This window comes from Sminthopsis crassicaudata, chromosome 2 (assembly GCF_048593235.1).
Source record: "Sminthopsis crassicaudata isolate SCR6 chromosome 2, ASM4859323v1, whole genome shotgun sequence".
NCBI classification, from domain to species: Eukaryota; Metazoa; Chordata; class Mammalia; order Dasyuromorphia; family Dasyuridae; genus Sminthopsis; species Sminthopsis crassicaudata.
Window position 1 is genome coordinate 263,932,447 of NC_133618.1, and position 24,663 is coordinate 263,957,109.

Below are 24,663 nucleotides of genomic sequence, written 5' to 3' on the forward strand. Positions count from 1 at the left end.
AAGTTATCACAGTGCAATAGAAAAAATTCTGAAACCCAACTATAAACCATAATCAATTTTTTGGTTCCAATTTTACCACTTGCTATCTGTGGAATCTTCAAGTCATTTGACCTCTTTGGATTTGTTTCACCATCTATAAAATGAGGATTTTGAGTAGATGACCTCTCTGATCCTTTTCACCTCTAAATATGTGATCTTATGATTTTTTTTTCCCTGAGGCTGGGGTTAAGTGACTTGCCCAGGGTCACACGGCTAGGAAGTGTTAAGTGTCTGAGATCACATTTGAACTCGTCTTTCTGAATTTAAGGCTGATGCTCTATCCACTGCGCCACCTAGCTGCCCCGTGATCTTATGATTAAAGAAATCTCTTCCTTCTCTATTCATTTCCCTCTAACTTTCATCCCCAATATGAGAAATTAAACGCACCCAACCCCACCCCACACACAGACAAAAACAATATAGAAGAGGTTTAATTTATTGGTTATCCTTGAGAAAAGTTTATACATAAAATTCTTGAGAAAAAACATCCAATCTTATTCAATTACATATAATTAGAAATTCATTTTAAACCAAATTTCCTTTTGAGTCCATGAACACATATAAAAAAATAAGGCACCTCATTGTCTATAGATACTTTTTTAGAATAAGGGAGAAGTTTAAATACATGATACAGTTTATATTAAATATCTTGGGAATGAGAGATCAACAGAAGTTTTTTTTTTTTCAATCTTATGCATTAATTAGCCATTCATGTGTTCTATGAATAAAATTGGGATTCATTTTTTTAAAATTTCCTTAAGGCGACTTTCTTTGTGAATTACTGCTGTTATTTGGTATTTTTTTCTGTACATCTTGTCTTCACAGATACTGCTTAAAGTCTTGACAAATATTGCTTGAGGAATGTTAACCTCTGAAACATAAAACATAGATGTCAGCCTCTTCATTTCTGATAACTGCAATATCTATCTGTGCACAGATACAACAAAGTTTGTTTTCTTCTGAATAAAATCATCCCATACAAAAAGCTTTCAACCACCTAGGAGGAGCCAGTGTCTCCTTTGCACAATTCAGAGAAAAAGAAAAAAAATCGCTGTTATCATACTGAACAAAATATCTGAATTAATAATTACATTAAATACCCATCTTTCTGTTTATTCACATTCCACACAGTGGAAATTATCTCCTTTATCTTCAAATTTCTCTCTTCCCTTATCATAATTATTATCATTATTAATTTTAATCTTTGAAGAAATGCAGATGACAAAAACACTTAAAAGTATATAAATGTATATATATAATATGTATTTTAAAAGATGTCAGGTATATGCCATAATATGCAAATTCAGTGTTTGGCATTTTTTAATAGGAAAGATTGAAATTATGTATATTTCAGTCAAAACAAACAAACAAAAAACCCCACAGCAAACAGAAAAGTAGTATTGCATCATCAGTGAGTACCTGATATAATATCTAACCAATGTGGATTTTAAGTAAATGACAGAAGATAGTCTATACTCATGCTAATCTTAACCAACAGTGGCATAAATAGACAAGTAGAACTGCTCTCTTTGTTTGCCCAGTTATGCTTTGGGGGGTAGTCATGCTGCTGATTATCCTGGGGAAGTTAATTTTGAGGAAACTCTCTTTACTGGAGCCAAATCCTCCCCAAATGCAAGACTGTGGTACAGGCTACTAAAAGGAAAATTATTGCTGGCCACTTAAGTCATCTCTTTTTAACAAAATCACATGCCTGTGGCAGAGTTAAAACAACAAGAGAAATTCAGTGTTTACTGGTTCTAAATGTTATTTCTCCTCTCTAGTGTGGTTTTACATTTTCAGTTTCCTCTTCCCACTCCCCATTTTGGCTTAGGCATTTGTGTGCTTAATTAAAGCCATTCTGTGCTTTCCTGTTTAAGGATTTGAATGAAAGCAAGACTGGGAACAGACAGGATTAATGCAAAGAGTAGACAAGATACTTCCATGTTGGAAGCATGTTTGTTTGGGCATGGGAAAGGAAGTGTTTATGAGTGGGTAAACACCTTGGGCTGAAGGTTAAAATTTATCAGGAATTGGAAATGAAATTCAATTGAAATTGAAATAGGAATGAAATCCAGTGTTGAATCTTTAATTCTGCCTTAAAATATGTGGTTCTTGTTTATAGTTGTTGAATGGGAAGACTGTAAATGTTTTCTTGGAAAGTTAGCAATGCTCTGAAATTTTCAACTCCTGGTCTTTTGAGTGTCCACCCCTTTCTCCAGTTGTGGAGCTGAGAAGGCTCTAGGTAGGAAGAATATAGGTTTAATTTTAATGGATAAAATTCCAGGATTTGGAAAAACAATGTGGTCACAAAAGAGAAACCAGAGTTAGTCTTGCCTACCCTCAACAGGGTTATCTTGGCCTTAGATAAAAATAAGTCAGGAATTGGAAGCTGTCCTAGTTTATTTAGAGCAATGCAGATGAAGTGAACCAATAAATATTTGTATGATTATACATCAAAATGGCGGTATCATTAGACAAAAAACAAATTTTCTTATTCTGAATGCCTCCTTTAAAAAAAAATAAATGAAATAACAATTTCCCTTAAAATTCTGAACAAAGGACTATATCTTTCCCTCTGAATCATGAGATCTCTGTTATTGTTTCTTTTACCTCTTTTCTCTTTCCTCTTCTCTTTTTCTCCTTTCTCTTACTTACTGTTCTCTCTCTCTCAAAAACTCTAGTTAAAAAAACAAAACACTATAACCACAATGTTGCCAGAACCATTCCAGGCTAAAGAGATAGCTCTACTCAATGGGGACTCTGTATAACACTCCATGCTATATTGGCATTTCTGTACTCTATTTGACAAGTTCAGATCTGGCACAATTAGGAAAGACTTTCTGAAAGAGCCAAATATTTTTAGCCAAAATTCTAATTTGCAAAAATAATGCTAAGCCTTTGGAAAAAAAAAAGAAAAAGAAAGTTGATTGAGTCTTCTTTTAAAGAGATTTTTCTATGCCATTTTCTCTATTAAAAAAATAAAATAAAATAAAGATACCAAGTCCTAACTCTTCATGGCTAAGGAGGTCTGAGCAACATTTCTCATGATCCTCAGGAACAAGGGGGGCAATGGTGGTGGTTAGAGTCTTTTTAAGTTGGTTTACATAATTATGAAAATATTTAAGTCTGACCTGGCTGATTTTATGTTGCTTATGTGCTCAGGGAATAATTAGATATGTAATTAGATAATATAATTAGAAATAGTAGACCAACCAGGGCAGCTAGGTGGCACAGTGGGAGAATGCCAGTCTGAAGTCAGGAAGATTCCTTTTCCTGAGTTCAAATTTGGCCTCAGACACTTACTAGCTGTGTGACATTTAACCCTGTTCGCCTAGTTTTCCCTATCTATAAAATACAGTTCATAAAATGAACTGTAGGAGGAAATGGCAAAGCACTCCACTCTTTTTGCCAGAAAAACCCCAAAAGGGGCACAGGAAGAATCAGACATTACTGAAAAACAACTGAACTGAAAACTGATGTCAACTTTAATTTTGATCTAAAACCGGTGATAAATGTCCATCAAACTTGCCTGGTTAATAAGTAAACCAGCTGCCATAAAGTGACATGTGGTGGGAAAGAGAAAACACTTTGAAGCCAACCCCAATGTTAAGACCATAAAAAATCCTCCATCTTATAAAAAAATTCAAAAATCTATTTAAAAAATGAATTTAGGGTAATCAGCATATTCCATATACCTCTATCTTGTTCTCTTCAACCTTGTGTTATAATAGAAAGCCCAGGAAACTTCCAAAACGATCTGATTCTATTCATTAGCAGAAGAAAAAAAAGAAAAAAAAAAGGTCCGTGAGAGTGGGTGCTATTTCACCGATTTCTCTATCTCCAGAACCTAGCACACAGTGCCTGGGATGTAGTAGATTCTTAATAAATTCTTACTGAGTGAACAATCATATAATGATTTAATTTTCAGAAGACTTTAAGCCCTGTATTTATGGGGAAATGGGACAAAGAAAGAGTGAGGAAAAAATTATCAAGATAGAAATCTGATCTTGGGCTGGGAATACCACAGTTAAAGATTTGGCTCCCTACACTAATGTCAAGAAAGTCAGAGCTAAGGCTACCTTATTTATTCAAAATGCACAACAGAGTTGAGAGTGTTATGCGAGATATTTATCGAGTCCTTGCTTTACCTAGATTCTCTTTCATGCTGACTTTACAGTGTTGCATTGTTCCCTCCACACCTTAATCCTTAATCCTGCCAAGCTCATGTGGGTATTACTCCTAAATTCTACCTCCTAAACCACTACTAGTCCCTCAGTGTCTCACCTCCATTTTCTTGGCAATTCAAATTACTTTTAATTATCTAGAATATTTTTGCAAAGAGGAAATTACATAAAATCATGGTAAGATTACAACAAGGAAGAGCTTACAAAGAGGAATATGGTTTAGAAACAGCTATCGATTTTGAGTTTGGGGGATGGACCAAAAGTAGTTGAAAGGAACAGCTGCTTAGGAGCTTTTTTCTACTTCAGATGCAGGTCTGAAAGCAAGTCCCTTTCCATGTTCCATTTAAAAAGACCCAGAGTAACCACTGTCTGTGCAACACTCATTCTGAAGGGAATGTTAGATGTCTAACTAAGAAGGCGCATTGAAGGCAGAGGCAAAGCAAGGCACCATCCCTGCCTGACTTGAGATTTGCCTCGGGAAGTTGCCAGGAATTTGAGTCATCCACATAGCCCCAAGTGCAACAGATACTCTACATAATAGGAAGTACCCTCCAGAAGAGACTTTTACGCCCCATGGTGCCTCTGGACATACATGCAATGCTCCATCACACAGACAAATACACACATGCACGCTCCGGCAGTGAGCAGTACTTCTTGCATCTGGGATTTGAGCATCACAAGTGCCTTGGACTCGGCACTGGGCACATCTGGGGCTGAGTCATTGGGTAGGCTGGGTGTCCGTAGCCTAATCCAAATCAATCGATATGCAACGACACTGCTTCACCCGGGTGACCCTTTTCTTCTTGGTCGGCGGCTGCAGTTCAGGACAATTGAGCGTCACCATCATGGTGGTGAATTTCTTGGGCTTACAGAAGGAACATGACTGAAAGGAACCTTCTTCCTTCCGAATGTGCCTGGGAATGTAGAAGGAGTTGCACTGGCCATAGCAAAAGCGGTTGATGATGGTGCGGCTGTTGCAACCCTCCTCGTGGATGGTCTGCTTGAGAGGCTGAGTCTTACACCAGTCCCGCTTCAGGTATTTGCGTTCTGTCACATGCAGGGCCTCCTGGCTGGACTCGAGCACCTCCTCCCCCGGCATGGCAGTGCCCCGTCCTTGGCCCCGCCCGCGATTCCTGGATCCAGGTTGTTGCGGAGTCTGTGTCTGCTCTGAGTCATTGTACTGCTCCTTGTCAGGAGGTGGGATGGCACCTTGAGAGCCTTTCTTTTTCCCTTCGGTGGCTGACAGCAAGGTTCCCAAGAGCAGAAGCAAAGCCCCCACAGCGTAGGCTGTTCGACCCATCCTAAGGGAAAGGAAAGAGGGGGCAGAAAGGAGAATGCCATTAGTACCCTCACATGGAAAATAAAAGAACGAAAGTGACTAAAACAACATTCATGTAACCCTTTGAAGTTTGTAAACTCTTACATCTCTTTGATCATCGTTTGATCCTTCTAATGTCCCTGTAAGCAGAGGCTCACTCATGCCTGAATTCACTAGTACTCCAGATTCCTTTTCCTCCTGCTCTTATGCTACCACTTTGAGAATGAAGAAGACGGGATCTCCCGGATAGGTTCTACCGCTAATTTACTGAGTGACCTTGGGCAAATCCCCTAAACTCTCTGAAAACTCAGATTTCTAGACTGTGTGGCTACATATGGCAAGAGAAAGCCCAGTGGCTTGGGAGTCAGGAGAAATGAGATCCTGTTCCAGGTTTATCAGTAACTTGCCCACGTTGTCCGTAGGACTGCCCAAAGTCATTTAGTTTTTTCTGTGCCTCCATTTCTTCATCTATAAAACAGATGATCTCTGTGACATGTTCCAACTCTAAAATTCGGGGACAGTTTCTGATTTTTTTATGTCTTGGAATTTCAGTTCACAATTCCCCCGGGGTAAAATTAAAAGCCTACATGATATTTGTTTGAGGCTACCAAGCTACTTCTCTTCAGGAAGCCTGATATACCAGAAAGAACTAACTGTAGAGATAGGAAAATTTAGGTCCAACATTTACTAACTGTGCCATCATTGGCAAGTCGGTCACCTTTTCTGACTCTGTGAAATGGGGAAATGGGGATAAGAGTGTCTATAGGAACTGGTCCCAATATGTAAGGATCAAATGAAATACAGTTTTGCGAACTTTATAGAGCTGTCTAAATGTCAATTGTTATCATTTCTCTGACCTGGTTTCCTGATGTTAGAGAAAAAAAAAAACCCACTGGATTATCACTTACTTTCTTTACCTCTCCCCACTCTTATTTTGGCCTAACTTTAAATTTTGACACATGAGAAGCAACTGGTAAAAACTGAATGATAATTAAAAAATTTCCTCCCATTCCTCATCACAAGGGTCAGGTAGAGCAGTGTGGTGTGATACAAAGCACCAAATCAGAGGTCTTGGTTCAAATTCTGCCTCTTTTATTTGCTACCTATTTGACCTTAGACAAGAAACTTCACCTTTCTGAATCTTATTTTCCCAATCTGAAAAATCTGCTAAACATCTAAGATGGACTTAAGCTCTAAATCTATGATCCCATAAACATAGGAACTATCCCAAAAACAATAAAATGTTTGAAAAACACACACTCTATAGGCCCAAAGAAGATACTGTCTTTCATCCCTAAGAATAATGTGTTATTACAACCACAAATTATCAAATATAAAAATATAAGTAAAAAAAAAATCAAGATTCTGAGATAACCTAATACTTTGAGAGAAGTTCAAACTCTAAGCAAATAATGTGACATTTTCACTCCAGTTCTGACTTTAGGGTTCCTGGCTTTTGTCAGCTTGGGTTACAACATCACTGTTATTTAAACAGAACAACTACCCCCCCAAAAAAAAAATTAATTTCCTTGTTTTGCCTTAAAAGATCTTTTTTTTCCCTCTAAAAAAATCTAGTGTTAAAACAGGGCATATTTCTCCAGAAACCAAGATGACTTGAGCCAGAACTGTTCCGTCTCCCGGGCAAATATACTTTATGCTTCGGCAACCCTTAGAAGTCTGTGTTATTTACTCAGTACAGTGCCAGTATCAAAAATAAAATTTAAACCAGTCACTGCCCATTTCAGCAGTGGAACATAATAGATGGCCTCAGGCCTGAATACTAGAGACTCTATCACACCTGCCAAAAATTGATCCCAGTCCAGTTCATCATTCTTAGGCTCAATTCCAGGTTTTATTACTTATTGATAGTTGGTTGTTTGCAATAGAGAATATTGTTTTTTTTTTACACTTTTGGGGGGGGAGGCATTTGGGGTTAAGTGACTTGCCTAGGGGTCACACAGCAGTCGTCCTGACTTCATCTAGCTGCCCCATTTGAGGACTTTAAAAAAATTGGGGGGCAGCTAGGTGGCATAGTGGGTAGAGCACTAGCCTTGAATTCAGGAGGACCTAAGTTCAAATCTGATCTCAGACACTTAACACTTCCTAGCTGTGTGACCTGGGCAAGTCACTTAACCCCAGCCTCAGAGGAAAAAAATAATTTTCATTAAATCTTTTAATTTTCAAAATATATGCATGGATAATTTTTCAACACTGACCCTTACAAAACCTTGTTTTCCAAATTTTCCCTCCTTGCCTCCATCTCCTCCCCTGCATGGCAAGCAATCCAATATATGTTAAACATGTTAAAAATATGTGTTAAATCTAACATATGTACATATATTTATACAATTATCTTGCTGCACAAGAAAAATCAGATCAAAAATAAAAAAAGTGAGAAAGAAAACAAAATTCAAGTAAACAACAACCAAAAGAGTGAAAATGCTGCTCTGAACCACACTCAGTTCTCATAATCCTTTCTTTGGGTGTAGATGACTCTCTTCATCCCAAAATCATTAGAACTGGCCTCAGTCATCTCATTGTTGAAAAAATCCACATCCATCAGAATTGATCTTCATATAATCTTTTTGTTGCCATGCACAGTGATCTCCTGGTTCTGCTCATTTCACTTAGCATCAGTTCATGTAAGTTGAAGACATTTTTAATAATAATTACTAGGATGGACACTGTGCTTCTAGCTTTGGCTTTACAAATATTATTTCATTTAACGTTCATAACAACTCTGGGGATAAGAAACTAATATAATCTCTATTAACAGATGAAGAAACCAAGGCAGATAGAGGGTTAAGTAACTTGCTCACCCAAGTAGTAAGGGTCTGAGGATGGATTTGGACTCAAGTTTCACTAACTCCAAGTACAGTGCTTTATCCACTTATAATCTTAATGTCTTGTAAGAAAACACTTATTCTAGAGGAAGAATACAGAATCATAGAATGTAGAACTTGAGGGGATCCTGGAAATTATTAACCTTACTCCATCATTTTATACTTAAGGAAATGGAATCCAAGAGACTAATTGATTGGCCAAAGAGAATCACAGAATAAGACACTATTAAGTAGCTGGTGTAGTCCACACTCACCTGTGTCTCCTGACACAGCTGGCAGGTGGATTAAGGAATCCGACTGATTCAATAGAAGCAGCAGCAGCAGCAGAAGATTTAAAAAATGAATAAAATGAGGGGTTATTCTGGGATAAATGAAAAAATGTTGACAAGGCCTCCCCATTCATCTCATGGCAAGCAGTAGACCTGCACCTTTAATTTAACCTCTTTTTTCTTCACAAGAAGAAAGTATTTCTGTTTAAAGGGATCTATTTTATGGTGGCTGCTATTTCAAATCAAGGTGGGATCCATTCATAGGATGAGGAATGGAGAAGTAGAATGAAATTATATTGAGAAAATTTTTTTAAATTTTTCTCTGCAATATGAGAGAAAAATTATATGGATTAATTGATAGTATCTTCTTTACAAATGGAAGGACTATTTTTTTCATGTGTATTTTATAAAAATATAAGGCAGCAAGGCAATATACCTTGTATAAATTCACCTCCCAGTGCAAATCAGTGGCAAAGCCCAGACTAGTGCTCAAGTTTTCTAACTTTCAGCCCAGCAAAGTCTCTGCTAGCCTGGCCAACCTCCCAAAGCATGCCTTACTTTTTCTAAGGAAACTCCAAAATCCATTAGTTTTATGAACTGGTATGAGGCCAAATTCTGTGGGTTTTATTTTCTAATTGAAGTCATTTTTATTCACTACTATGGGGCCAAAAAAAAAGGCAGTAAATTCAGAACCATGTTTCACTTGTCAAATACTATATAAAATTCACCAAATGTGGTTTTTAATTTTAATTTGGACAGGCTCTGTTCTTCCTATGGGAGCACACATGTCCCATAAGTCAAGCCAGAGGAGAAAGGGGGGGCGGGGAGAAGAGAGCTTTATTTTTTCCTAATTAAAAAAATTACAGATTTCTTAGATTAAGATTTAGTAGTCTGGCATAGTCTAGAAAAAATTCCTATCAAATGTTGTTGTTTTTTTTTTTTACTCTTAAAAGAAAAAAAAAGCATAACTACTGTTAACTTTAAAGATCTTAAGTGCTTAGTGTAGACCATTAGAATTCTTAAACATTATAAATAGCTGTTAAGACAGTAGTAAAGATCAACTTCAAATATTCAATCAAACAAATCAAACAAATCATTGTTTCCTGGAGGCCAATAATACTCTGAAGAATAGGGGGGAAAGTAGTTGTTGAAAGCTCTGTTTCCTATATCATTGTGGTAAATTAAAGGGAGTCTATGCTGTTAACTAACTAAAAACATAGAACCCTGAATTTGGAGTCTGTTGAGTCAGGATTGAAGTTCACTTTTCCATTACTCTTTATTGGGACATTTCCCACTCCCACCTTCCAAATCTTCTGCCCAACATTTTGTATTTTTAAGTAACTTCAGGAATGTGAAGGAGAAACAAAAAGACTCAGGAGTAATATTCCCTCCATTAAATTTTAAGTTCCATAGGAGCTGTATCATTTTTCATCTTTGTATCTTGAGTATGTAACACTCATAGCAAATGCTTTAATAAATGCTGTCTTGATTCATATTAGTATCTTGAAGAACTGAAACAGTCTCTTGTACATAGTAGATGATCAAAAATTATTGATATCCTAGAAAAAAATTTTGTATAGGTCCATCAGTGAATCTCCCCATTATGAGGACCATATGTGTTCTGAGTGTTTCCATTCATTATACTGTCCACTTATTAATCAAACTAGATCATTATTCTTCTAACAAAGTTAAATGTAATTAACAATGACAACCAATATAAAAGATCATATCTCTGTCATGTATGACTTTAGACAAGTCATTTAACTTCTCTAAGTCTTAAAATTTTCATCTGTAAAATGAGAAGGTTTGATTTGTTGTGTTTAAAGTCATTTCTGGTTCTTTGAGCTCTATGATCCTTTGGAATCACTTTTGTTTCAACTGAAGGCAGAAGCCTGCTAGAATCAGCTCATACTTTGACAAACCTTTGTTAAATTATGAGTATGAACATTTATATTTCAGAAAATGATGAAGGCTTTAGATCAGGGCTTGATTTAGTGTTCTGTGGATTGTCTAGATGTAAGGAAGTAATGGAGAAAATGTTAATAATGTAAATTAAACTTAACAGTATCATACCAATTTTTTTCTCTCTAGAAGGCTAGTTGTTAAATATTTACCCAACACACCAGTGAACAGATTTTTTGACAAAATCTGTTTAGATTTTGTCTAATTAGACATTAGAAATCTATGTCAATTTTCATTGAATATTTTTTCATGTAATCAGTCAGATTTTTGCGAAAAGCTATCTCTGTAACTGCTATCTCCTGGACTAGTTATCATGCTTAACTTTCCTCACAGGTTTTCCTCCCTTCCTATCTCTTTAAAAATATATCTTTTCTACCTGACTCTTTCTTTGAGTTTTCCTTCATGACTGAGAAAGAATGTTTGCATGCAAGACACTCAATGTGTGTGACATAAACTGATTTTCAGGTCATGGTGGTGAGTGCCAACCACTAGAAAGGCTTCAGGAGCATAATCTACTGGATCTTAAACCACCACAATAAAAAAAATGGAACTAGTTTGTACAACCTGTTTCTAATGCTCTTTATTTCACATTAGACAGACTGTTATCTTACTAATTTGGGACTATTTCCTTTTTTCTCTGTTCCCTCAGCATTTCACAATTCAGCTGATTGTGCCACATCTACTCATAATAATAATATCCAGCATTTATGTAGCATTTTAAGGTTTGCAAAGTGCTTCACATATCTTATCTCATTTGATCCTCACAACTCTGGGAGATTGGCACTATTATTATCTCCATTTTACAGATAAAAAAACCAGTGGGTGAGGTTATGTCATACTTAGTGTCAGAAGCAAGATTAAAACTCAGGTCTTCGTCATTCTGAGCCTAGTTCTCCTTCTATTAGCTGTCTAGTTTTTAAGAGTTTGACATAATGAATACAATAGAGAAAGGCTATAGGAAGTTAGATGCTTTTGCCTAGGCTTTTGGGTAATTCTAATACAAAGTTTTGAAAAGACACCTGGAAAAGACACATCTTAATGTGATTATAAAGTTGTCCTCCCTCTCCTCCTTAAAAGATGCTGGAGATGATCACTTTATATGCTACACTTTTTTTGGATGATGTGACCCTTTTCTCCCCAGGTTTTGGGTCTAGGAAAGACTGAGGGTAAAAGTGGAAAAGAGTTGGGTATATTATTGTTTTAGGGCCAAAATGAATTAATTAAAAGTCAAGATAATGATAATTATAAAATAATCTAAAATTTTATGATTTACCAAAGAAAAAAGTAGATTTTACATGTTTAAAAAAATTGCTTGTGAAGGGGCAGCCCTGAAGTTAGGAAGACCTGAGTTCAAGTCTGGTCTCAGACCCTTAACACATCCTAGCTGTGTGGCCCTGTACAAGTCACAAGTCACTTTAACCCCAAATGCCTTAGCAAAAAAAAAAAAAAAAAAGTCTTTGAAGAACTAGAAACTCATTTATTCTCTGTATATTTCTAGTATCCAAACCAACAAATCCTGAAACTGAAGAGACCTTTAATTGGACTTGTCTCTATTGCATAAACCAGATGACACTCAGAATCTGAAGACACAAAAATTTAGAAGCTAGGTATTTATAGGATTATTAGTATATTAAAATAAATTGAGCAAAACTATTCTGTAATTAAAAATATAATTCCATTAAAATGGTGATGTCAAGGAAGATTCATGATACATAAAGTTTTTTTTCTATTAGTATAGAGCTCTTACTCTAGGGCAGGATTTCTTAAAACTTTTTCTACTCTCAACCCCTTTTTGCCCAAGAAATGTTTACATGATCCCGGGGAATATAGGTATACAAAATATGTATACAAACCATACATTTATCAATAATAAGTTGTAGTTTTAGATTCCCACATTCAGTTATGAGACCCCATGTGAGGTTGTGAATTACAGTTTAAGAAGCTGGGCTCTAGGGTAAAATCATCTGACACCATGAATGATTGAATTTGTAGTGTATAAATGCAAAGTTTTTCTTATTTGCAATATGGGCAAAATGAATCCAACCCCTTAAAACTTCATTATTTTAAAAATGCTGAAAGCCTGCATTTAGGATCATTTTTTTTAGAGCTAGAAGGGGCCTGGAAGATCATCTAATCTAATTCCCTTTTTTTATAGAAGAGAAAACTGAGGCACAAAGAAATTAAATAATTTCTCCAGAGTTACATAAGTGATAAAGCCAGAATTTAAATCCAGGTTCTCTGTCTCTAGAATTAGTGTTCTTTCCACCTTAACAGGCTACCCTGAATGAATAAAACTGATTTTTCATCTTGTTTTCGATGGGAAAAAAGTCTATTATTAATTTACTTCTCTGGGGCTGGATGATATAGAAAATCCTTTTAAAAAGAGAACAGGACCTGCATGTGCAAAAATGTTTGTTGCAGCCCATTTTGTAGTGGCAAAGGATTGGAAACTGAGTGGAAGCCTATCAAGTGGAGAATGGCTGAATAAGTTATAGTATATGAATGTTATAGCATATTATTATTCTATAAGAAACGATTGATAGGATGCTTTCAGAAAGGCCTGAAATGACTTACATTTATTGATGCTAAATGAAATGAGTAGAACCAAGAGAACACAATACACAACAACAAAATTATATGATGATCAATTCTGATGCATGTGGCTCTTTTCAACAGTTAGGTGATTCAGGTCAATTCCAATAGTCTTGTGATGGATGGAAAGAGCCAGAGAGAGGACTGTGGGACTGAGTGTGAATCACAATATGGTATTTTCACTCTGTTGCTATTGTTGTTGTTGTTTGCTTGCATTTTGGGTTTTTTTTTCCATTTTTTTCCTTTTTGATCTGATTTTTCTTGTGCAGAATGATTATTATGGAAAAATATATAGAAGAATTTCACATGTTTAACATATATTAGATTACTTGCTGTCTAGGAGAAGAGGTATGGGGAAGAGAGGGAGAAAAATATTTGTGTTGCAAGGGTGAATACTGAAAACTATGCTTACATTTTGAAAATAAAAAGCTTTATTTTAAAAAAAAGAAATGGAAATCCTTTTCAATATAAAAGCAATTAAAGGGATATATGATCTCATGATTCATTCTAATTTCATCTAGTCCATAAAGTCACCTCCCCAAACACACAAACACAAACACTAAAAATAAAGGTTGAATTCTCAGCTTAGTATACCAGATTAGTCATTTTTGAGACATGATTTCCTCACAAGAGTCATTATAGATAATTCTATTTCCCAGCATTATCTCTTAGAGCAGTTGTATCCTTTATATATAGTACTTAATAGTAGCATAGCAATATACTGTATAAAATATATAATGTATAAAACAAAATCTTTAAGCAGTAAGAAAGGGAAATGCCCTTGCCACACATTTAATTTATGTCTTTGGTGCTGAAGATAACTTTTCTAGGCAAAATACTTTTGGTTCTGAAGTATTAGAAAGTATAGAAATGTAATTTAAATGTCACCATTTCCCAATATATTTATTTAGCACACTGCTGGGATGGGGAGCTTCAGTTTGGAAGACAGAGGCAAATCAGAACCAGGTTGCTGATGCATAATCAGATCGGAGGTAAGAATCTGCGTCCTAGTCAGAAACTGTAAAGAGGAAATGAATCATGTTTCTATTCTTCTCCAGTGTGGTCACTATAGTTAGTCCTGAAGAGACTCTATTATTTTTCTTCACTCCCAAACTTTCATGTAATTGAATTTGCTCTTCCATGAATTTTAGATTTCTCTAGGCTATATTCTACAAGTTATTTCTTTCTCACTCAAAAAGACTGTGCTAAAAGTAATGAACCTATGAGAATATCAAACCCACAAAATGCAGAATGAAAATGCTAAGTAGTAACCTTAAGGTTTTTCATTTTTAGAGTAGCCACAGTTCTGAAGATGCCTTAAATAAAATTTCATGCTCAAAATGAAACAAGGAAGATTAGTTAATTCAGCAGAATTGCTTTAGACTTTAGATTATGTGCTAGATACACTGGAGACCTAGATGGAATCTGAATGTGAATCATGCTCTTAAAGATCCTACTTTGGTACTTTGGAAAGTTTTTTAGATATTTCACTCTTAAAGAGTTATCTTAATCTTTTCCCTTTTATTTTGTTTTACTCGTGTGTATACACAGAAAGAAACAATCCTATAAGGAAGTTTAAATAGAAAATAACAAAATGGGTTGATTGAATCAACTCTTCTTCTGGCAGCATCATTTTGAGAAAATAAACACTACTACTCGAAAACATCACCTAGATTTGCTATTTCAAGTCAAAAAGATTCCATACCTGATTCTGGCCTAGGCAATGAAAAACTTACCAGTTTTTAGCAAAGAAACACTTCTGAATGTGTTGTTAGTGTTGTTGTTAAAAGGCTTACTGATTCTTCTAAAAGAAGGTAGTCGAGAGCTTGAAGTGGGAACAAAGGAAGGACATAACAAACCCCAGCAGGGAAGCAATTCATTTCTGATTCTGCAATCTGGAGGTAAACTTCCCTAAGGAAAAGTGATTTCGGTGCTCTCTCTCTCTCTCTCTCTCTCTCTCTCTCTCTCTCTCTCTCTCCCCCTCCCTCCATCTCTCTCTCTCTCTCTCTCTCCCCTCCCTCCATCTCTCTCTCTCTCTCTCTCTCTCTCTCTCTCTCCTCTCTCTCTCTCTCTCTCTCTCTCTCTCTCTCTCTCTCTCTCTTTCTCTCTCTCTCTCTCTCTCTCTCTCTCTCTCTCTCTCTCTCTCTCTCTCTCTCTCTCTCTCTCTCTCTCTCTCTGTCTCTCTCTCTCTCTCTCTGTCTCTCTCTCTCTGTCTCTTTCTCTCTTTGCCTCTCTCTGTCTCTGTCTCGTTTTGTCTTATTTTCTGTTATGTCTTTCTGCCTGTTTTCTATCTGTTTCTGTCTCTAGTTCTGCCTGTCTCTAATTCTATCTGTCTCTGTCCTTCTCTCTGTCTCTGTCTCTTTTTCTTTTCTCTCTCTCAATCTCTTTCTCTCTTTGTCTCTCTCTGTCTCTGTCTCGTTTTGTCTTATCTTTCTGTTATGTCTTTCTGCCTGTTTTCTGTCTCTCTCTAATTCTGTCCTCTCTGTCTCTCTGTGTCTCTGTCTCTGTCTCTTTTTTTTTTTCTCTCTGTCTCTTTCTCTCTTTGTCTCTATCTGTCTCTGTCTCGTTTTGTCTTATCTTTCTGTTACATCTTTCTGCCTGTTTTTCTATCTGTCTCTGTCTCTAATTTTGCCCTCTCTGTCTCTGTCCTTCTCTGTCTCTCAGTCTCTATCTGTCTCTCTGTCTGTTTCTGTCTGTCCTCTCTGTCTCTGTCTCTTTATTTTTCTCTCTCAGTCTCTTTCTCTCTTTGTCTCTCTCTGTCTCTCTGTCTCTGTCTCTCTGCCTCTCTCTGTCTCTGTCTCTCTGTCTCTCTCTCTGTCTCTCTCTCTGTCTCTCTCTCTCTTTCTCTCTCTCTCTCTCTCTCTCTCTCTCTCTCTCTCTCTCTCTCTCTCTCTCTCTCTCTCTCTCTCTCTCTCTCTCTCTCCCCCCTCTCTCTCTCCCCCCCCCCCTCTCTCTCCCCCTCTCTCCCTCCTTACCTATATCCAGTCAAAATACCTATGCTCCTTTCAATATTCAGTGGCAAACGGGAGACCTCACGGCTAAGGTGTGTTGGAGCTGGAAAGCCCATTCTAAGATGATGCACAAAGGAGGATATGGGTGGCGTTTTGATTTTCACTTAACATTAATACGTTAAGGAGTCAGCCTGGCAAAGAGGATAAAGTACAGGCTCCGGAATCAGAAAGGTCTCGGGTCCCTACATTGAAGCCCTGCGCAAAGCCTCTAACTTCTCAGCGCAATAGGCAATTCTAAAACTAAATTATCAACTAACTGCCGATCTGTACAACTGGAAGTTTTCCACAGCTAGAAGACCCCCCACTCTTTTAAAATCACAGCTATTCTTTAACAAGGGTTGGGGAGGGGAGGGATTAGTTTCAACATTGATTGTATTAGCCCCCAAATGAACTTTCTATGAGGTTGTTTGTAAAGTCAAAAAAGCTTCACCAGACCGAGCCCGCCTAGTAGACGCGTCCAGAGACAATGCAGGATTGCAAAACTGCCCAGAGCTCCAGGCTTTCCTGGGACACAGAATCTGCTTCCCTGGAGATTCTGGCACCTACGGCCTATCGAAGCCTGAGCTGCGACTTCCCTTTTTGAGTTACACTTGAGGGGAAAAGGTAATGGGGAAGTTGGGGTTCAGTACCAGCATCTACAGAAAAATATCTTCTAGTGTGTTCATTCAGAATAAGAGATTCTGTGTGAGAGGAAGGGAGGGAGTGTCACCCAGGGCTGCACAACGGTTGTCTACGAGCAGATCCTGGGGTTTTCAGCTTTGAGTCTCTAGGGGTTCCTGGCTTACTCCGGTTCAGAACCGCACACACGTTCCCCTGAGCCAGAGCAGCCTTTTGCCAGGTGCGCTAGAGTACGGGCGACGGATTCTCACGAGGCTGCTACGGTACTTGCACGATCCTTCGGTTTTTCCTTCTCTTCCAGCTCTCCAACTTTGCGCGACCAGTACAAGATAGGAGGCTGGCGCTCACACACAGACACACGCACATCACACGCATACATACACACACCACACGCGAGCACACATACATCACACACACGCGCACACACCGCACGCACTCTAGAACGCAAAACACACCTGAGAAATTCAGATTTCTCCTCTTCTTCCCCTCTGTCCTATCTCGTTCCCACTATCAAGTCCTAGAACTCAGTCCCCTGCTACGCCCGGATCGGAACGGATGTCCGGTGGACCCCTCAGCTCCCTAAATCTCAAGTCCTCCCCCAAAAGGGAGATGAGACGTCAAGGCCTCAGCATCCCCTCGCCTCTCTCCCTGACAGATGGGGTCTTTTCCCGCCTTTTAGGAGAACGGGAGGCGGTCTGGTTGGGTAAGAAGTCAGTAAGGTGTACGAAAGCGGAATCTACACTTCCAGACAGGCGTGATCTCCAGGAGTACCACTGCAGAGAAGCAACCTGAACTCGGGACAGCTCCTTCTCCGGAGCTCGCGGTCCTTCCTGGGATCGCGGCTGTCAGCAGCCACCTCCGCCCGGGAGGGCTAGGAAGGAGGATCACAGCGTGGATAACTGCAGGGGACGCCCGAGCTGCGCGAAGGAGGGGCTCTAGATTCACTATAGGAAAGCTCTCCTGGTCGGCTCCGTACCCAACCAAGCACTGGCATCAGTCGGGCTCAACTCACCTGTTCCGAAGCCTCCTTTTTTCTTCTCTCCCCTCAGTGACCCGAGCGTTTTGTAAGTCCTCCTGAGTCGCTGGGACAGCCCCAGGGGCTGGTTCCGCGCCCCCCGACCCCCCTGGGGTTAGCCTGGCAGCTGCGACTGTGTCTGCGCTGCTGGATTGGCCCCCGAGTCCATGGAGGGCGCGCCGAGTGCCTCAGCATCCCAGCGTCTCCCATTTAAATGTCCGCCGGCTGAACGCCGCGCTCCGGGGCCTCGCCACATCATTGGCCAGGCGCCGCCCGTCCCGGACCCGCTATTCCGCCCCCTTTTCCCGTTACTGAGTCCCCCTCCTTCCTCTCCTCCCCACACCCCCCCCTCCCCGACTCCCAGCGGGGACCCCTACCAGACTGAACCCGCCTCCTTTTCTCCTCCCTCCCCAAAACCCCCTCCCTCTGCCGGGCCAGCGGGGAGAGGTCACCCCAGGGGACCGCGCCTGGAATGCACAGCAAATCACATTTTCCGCTCCCGTTAGAAGGGGAAGATCGGTAGGAAATCCCCCAGCCTTCCCACCCCCCTCATTTTCTCCTCCCCCGCCCCCAGAGCTTTGCCTTTCTCTCCTCCTGAGGTTCTTTCATTCCTTGTGGCTCCCTACATCCCTGATGGTTGCGATCTCCTGATAGAGGAGATCTGTGTCACGATAGAAGATGCAGTTATTTTCGTCCGGTCTAAGATCGATCAGAGGAAGCGGGACCCGGAGGGCTCGGGGATCTCCGGGATTTGACTCTAGACCCCTAAATTTGAAACGCACCTCAAAGATTCTCTTAGCCACCAAGAACTCAACAGCCAAGGACCTCGGAGCACTTAATCCGCCTATCAACATTTCTTCTTCCATCCCCTCACTCTCCTTTGCAGGGGTTTCTTTTAAATGCAGACTAGCTTTTTAAATGCAGACTAGGCTACAGATGTTTTGCGGTATCCTTCAGATGTACGGAGGGAAAGTGGAGGAAAGAAAACCTGAAAGGACAAAATTTAGTCGACCTCACAGAGGGAAATATTTACTAATGGAGAATCAGATAATTGTGCAGAGAAAATGAAATCGAAAATCTAACTTGAGAAAAGTTAGACGCAGAAGTTCAAAGCTAAAAAATGTCTTAGTTTGAGGATATATATTATTATTCATCCAATTAATACATGAGACACTCCTAGATACTATGAATTGTGTGTGCATGTGTTTTAAAATAGGAGTAAAGACTTTTTTTCACATTTGTCTTCTCTAGTCATCCCACTCCCATATCATACAGAAGAAGAAAATATATATATATATATATATATATATTGATTTAATCAGTATAAAAAAAAAGAAAGAAATCTGTTATTCAGAAGACTGTGGAAATTGTTTTGTATGTATCTTCCATGACCCATGGGCAAATACTGGCCTTTCTTTATCTGCAATCAGCCTTGCCTGAATGTAAAAAAACACTAAAAATTATACAAATTAAAAGTTATACAAAAGTATGTTTTGCAAGAAGCAAATCTGAAGATTAGCTTCATTTGTGACAATGAAATCTACAAAGGAGGCGGGGATTTAAGCAACAGTTTTCATAAATAACAAAATCAGAGAAAGTCGGAGAAAAAGTTCCCTTTTGGAAAGGGAACTTGCTGCTGATGTAAAGTCAGAGACAACAGTCCTAATAATTTTAAATGACCTTATGTGTTTTGTTTTGTTTTTTCCAAATTTGTTTCTTGGAATAAGCAACTTCCACAAACATATGGAGTATAATATCTGAATGGATGCCTTATGTCAAACCTGTTTAACATCCAATAGCTGTCTGAAGAGAGTGGTTAACATAGACATATATGTAAAATATTAGGGTGTGACTATTTAATCAAGAATTGCATGAGACAAGGCCTTCACTGGACTGTTCTGATTTAAATGTGTGGAGCCAAATTTCATCATTGAATAAACTACTCTTCAATCTTTCCAAGATACCTAATCTCACTGGTGCCAGTGTTGTCTCCAACTGCAATGATTACAATCCCTCTCAGTTTTGGACTTCATGATTATTGTGTCTAGAAACATCCATTATCTAGTGATCATTCTTACCTATCACTCTTGAGAATAATGCTTTTTATTATCTCCTCTTTAAATGTATCCTGTAAATATTATGTACTTTGCTATGACTAAAGAAATAGTTTATTACATCACGAAGTCTATAGTGATGAGTTTCTCAGAATTTTGCTAGTTTAATCTTACTCAAAAGATATTCAGGCTATAAAAGTCCCATTCCAGGATCCTTTCCAGGTCAGTAGAAGCCTCTAGAGTTTGTACTCAGTTCTCAGTTTCTAAGAACTAGGAACTAGGAACAAAGCAGACATATTTTGGTAATTCATTAACAGTAAGACTATGTCTAATTCCAGTTTCATTTTAAGATGTTTTGATACCTCTGTTTGGGGGGGGGGGGTGAGAAAGAGAGACAGAGACAGAGAGAAACAGAGACAGGATAGGAAAGAATGAATGAAGGAAGGAAGGAAGGAAGGAAGGAAGGAAGGAAGGAAGGAAGGAAGGAAGGAAGGAAGGAAGGAAGGAAGGAAGGAAGGAAGGGAGAGAAATGGTAAGGAAAGAAAAAAGGAAGGAAAGAAGGAAGACTTCATTTTTAGAGACTGATAAACTATAAGAATTGATTCTTCATCCAGTGATCTTTTGTCTTAAACTGTAAATAAATTGTAAAGCTCAATAATGATAATAAATGATTACATTTTTAAAAATTGAATTAAACAAATATTTAGTAAGTGACTACTATGTGCAAGGCACTATGCTAAGTGATAGGCAGATAAAGACAAAAATGAAACAGACTGCCTTCAAAGAACTTACATTTTAATAGGAAATGAGGGATGAGATGAGAAGTATGTAACATGTATGTAGAGAAATAAAAAGAAAATTTAGCAAAGAAATACAAATTAATTCCAAGAGGGAAAGAATACTAATATCTGGGAGGTTTTATAATAATATACAAAACTTCCATATATTTTGCTGCTCTAGCATCATCTTCATGGGTAAAGGAAACTATTTGGATAACCATGAATTTCATTTGTTTACATAGTAAAACACTGTACCAAAGGGTATGGATTTGCTGGGACTAAAGAAGTAGATTTTTACATCAAGAGGTCTGTTGTAATGATGTGAAGGGTCATTAAAAACCTCTAGGGTTGTTGTCTTTGACCTAAGATTGACAGGTTTCAGAGCCAGAAAGATTCAGATTCAAATCCTGCTTCTGATGCTAACAAATATGTTATGTTATGCTAGCAATTCTCTAGATTTTAAATTGTTGATCAACTGTTATTCTGGTTGAGTACAGAGTTCAGATGAATGAAAACACAGATTATAGCATCCCCTCCCCTAAAAATGTGTTTATTGAAAAAACTGTATGTAAATTCTGATCAGATTAGAAGACCCATTAGAATATGAGCTCCTCCAGGGCAAGGATTGCTTTTCATTTTTATCTTTGTATCTACCTCAGTTCTGAACGTGACTTGCTTGTAATGGGAACTGCTTATGGAGTAGAATTGAACTGAAGTATAGGAAACTAAGCCAAAATTGCTGAAGTGAAGGTGGGAAGCAGAAAGGAAAGATCAAACCATTTTGCCTGAATTAATCTTGACAACAACCAATACCTTAACACAATTTAAAAAGTTTGGTTTTTGTTTTGTTTTGTTTTGTTTTGTTTTGTTTTGTTTTTTCTAAATCATTCTAGGACTACTAAATAGATATTGTAGGCAGCTAGGTGGAGTAACAGAGCACTGGTCTTGGAATCAGGAAGATCTGAGTTCAAATCTATGTCAGATACTTACCATGTGACCATAGGCAAGTATCTTAATCCTGTTTGCCTCAGTTTCCTCACCTATAAAATGATCTGGAGTAGGAAATAACAAACTACTTCAGTATCTTTGCCAAGAAAACCCTTAATAGATTCATGGAGAGTCAGACACAACTGAAATGATTCAACAATGAATAGATATACATTGAAAAGAAGACACTTTCATTCTAATCTGAGTTTGGCTACTGATTTAAATGGTCATTTGAAATTGATCACCAAGGACTGTTTTAGATTGCTCTTTATATTGCTGTGATTTCACTCTTTTGTTTGAGAACTGAATTACCTAGTACAGTCTATAGGTCAAGTGTAAGAAGACCTTGATATTTGTGTAGACATGTTGAACTTGAACAGATCATTCCACCAATTTCTCAGCCTAAAAGATGTCATCTGGACAACATTGTGTGATCCTTCTCCTTACCTAAGCCAACCCTTTTACCTCAATTTTGGATTCCACACTTTCTAAGCTTTTTTCTAAAAAAAATAAAAAAATAAAAAAAAAATCATTTCCATAATCAATCCTCTTTCGAAATTTAAATACCTCTCCATTTACCAGCTTCTTCCTTGTTACCTATAGATCTACTGAGTTCCATCTCTTCCTTAAAAACATATCCCTTCCTTTAAAAAATGCAAACCACTTACCATTCCCTCAAACCAACATCATAGATCTCTCTTTTAGATCATATTCAAACTTCTAGAAAATAATGTCTATTCCTCTTGCCTCCATTTTTTTTTCAACTGAAGTTGTACTCTCTAGAGATCTTATAATTATCAAATCCAATGATCTTTTTTCAGTCCTAATGCTCTCTGTAAAATTTAACACTATTGACCACTTTTTCCTTCAGGAAATTCTCTGGATTTTCATAAGAAAACATGGATATTTTTCTATTTTCTCTTGATCTCCATTACTACATTTTTATCCATGTCTTAATTCCCTAACTGAGGATGGACTTAAATCTATATTTCCAGACATATTATTCCTATTACATTCCAGCCAAGGAGGCCAACTGCTAGCATCACAGATGACATTTCATTTTTCATTCCTTTGCTTTTTTACAGGCAACCCATCATTCTTGCAATTTAATCCTTTCTCACCTTCCCTTCACACACCTCTTACATTACATTTTTCCTGATCATCCAAGATTATCATGGAGTATAATACTACTATACAATTTAGCTTTTGGTTGGAGTTCCTAGTTAGAGGGGAGAACTGAAGGGAAGTTTGAGGCATCATCCCTCTACTCCAAGATTAGAGGTGCTTACATTACTAATTCTTATTAAAAAAAAAAAAAAGAAACAGCAAAGAAGAAAGAACCTCACCATGGGTGAACAGGGAAGACTGAAGTTTATCTTCAGAGGAGGACACTTTAGTTAAAAAAAAAAAAGCTTCTACCCCAAAGTGAAATGTGAAATATAAGAAAAATGACAGATCTGGAGAACAGATCAAGAAAATAGACTATGAGAATAATTGGATTGCCTGAAAGTTGTAACAAAAACAACATAAAAAGGACCTTAAACAATAATGCAGGAAATAATCCAAGAAAATTGTCCTGGAATGATAGGACATGAGGGGAAAGTAAAAATAGAAAAAAATTCACCTATCATCACCTCAACAAGATCCTTTGTGGAAAACACACAGGAATATTATTGCCAAATTTTGAAACTCCCAGATCAAAGAGAAAAATTTTCAAGAAACAAACAAACAAAAAAATAATTCAAATATGCTGGAGCTACAATTAGAATTGTACAGGATTTCTCAGCAACCACAATAAAAGATCCTGGATCCTGGAATCATATCTACTGACAATTAAAAGAACTAGGCCTATGACCAAATATATCATATCCAGCAAAATTATTCATAATATTGAATGAGAAAAATGGGCATTCAATGAACTTGCAGATTTTCAGGATTTCTATCAACCAAACCTGAACTTAAGAGAAAATTTAACATATGAGCACCATTTTAACAACTTAATTTAACAATAGAGCACCATCCCTGAAATCAAGAGGACCTGAATTCAAATTTGGTTTCAGATATACTTCTTAGCTGGGTGACCCTAGGCAAGTCACATAACCCCAATTGCCTCAGGGGGAAAAAAAGCAATATTATATAAATTATTTTGGAGTCTTGAAAGAACTTTGTAAGCTAAGTACTACAAGTATTATTTTCCTCATTTTACAAAAGAGGAGATAGAGGATCAGAGGCTGTTCCTTCATCTGAATATCTTTTTTTCTTTCTTCCTTTCCCCTCTTTTTTCCTTTCTCTTCTTTCTCTTCACATGAGACATTATACCTTGCATGTACTCTACCCTAAATTAAAACCTTGCAAAATATCTTGAGATTTATGGGCCAGATTTTTTTTTTAAAGACCCATGCCTTAAATACAAATGATTCTGGTTCTCATTGTTTGGCCAACAATGGGTCCCGAGCCAATTCCCACTGGATCATTGTTTGAGCTCTGCCTGGCTTACAATGAATGTAACTAGCAATTATTTCTGTTTGGGCCAGAAATCCTGAGGGTCTTCTCTCCCCCACCCCAATTGATTTTTTTTTTATTAGGTAAAAGAAACCATTCTCGATCTCATTTTCTACTTAGCCTTAATAACTGATTGGATCAGAATGAGATGTGTTAAAGATCTTAGATTAAAAAAAGGTCAGAGTCTCCCACTGTCTCCTTGGCCATCTCCAATCATACTGATCTATATCTGGCCACTGGACCCAGATGGCTTCATAGGAGAAAGTAAAACTGGTGACTTTGCATAGCCCTCCCTCACTTAAATCCAATTCACTTGCATATCAAGGCATCACTTCCCTGATGTCATGGTCCTCCTTGAAAACAAAGGACAAATAACAATAAGTAACTGGAATCCAGTTTTTCCCCCAAATCTAAGTCAAGTACTCTATCAGTCTCTCCACACTGGTTCATCTTTACACATATCATCTCATTCGTCTCTCCCAGTATTCCT

At 37.9% G+C, this 24,663-nt stretch overlaps 1 protein-coding gene across 4 annotated transcripts in view; it reads right to left on the reverse strand.

The window, feature by feature from the left end:
- Positions 1–457: 457 nt before the first annotated feature.
- Positions 458–24,663, reverse strand: part of GREM1 (gremlin 1, DAN family BMP antagonist) — a 49,961-nt gene continuing 25,755 nt past the window's right edge. The window contains exons 1-3 of one of the 4 annotated variants that reach the window (XM_074289200.1): positions 17,849–18,095; positions 8,639–8,681; positions 458–5,524 (exon numbers count right to left, since the gene is read on the reverse strand). In XM_074289200.1, coding sequence (XP_074145301.1) covers positions 4,969–5,523 — 555 coding nt within the window. In that variant the 5' untranslated portion in view covers position 5,524; positions 8,639–8,681; positions 17,849–18,095 and the 3' untranslated portion in view covers positions 458–4,968. Of the gene's footprint in view, positions 5,525–8,638; positions 8,682–17,848; positions 18,096–18,633; positions 20,491–24,663 lie in introns of those variants that run through there. The other 3 variants (XM_074289202.1, XM_074289199.1, XM_074289201.1) reach the window with 3 other exon arrangements.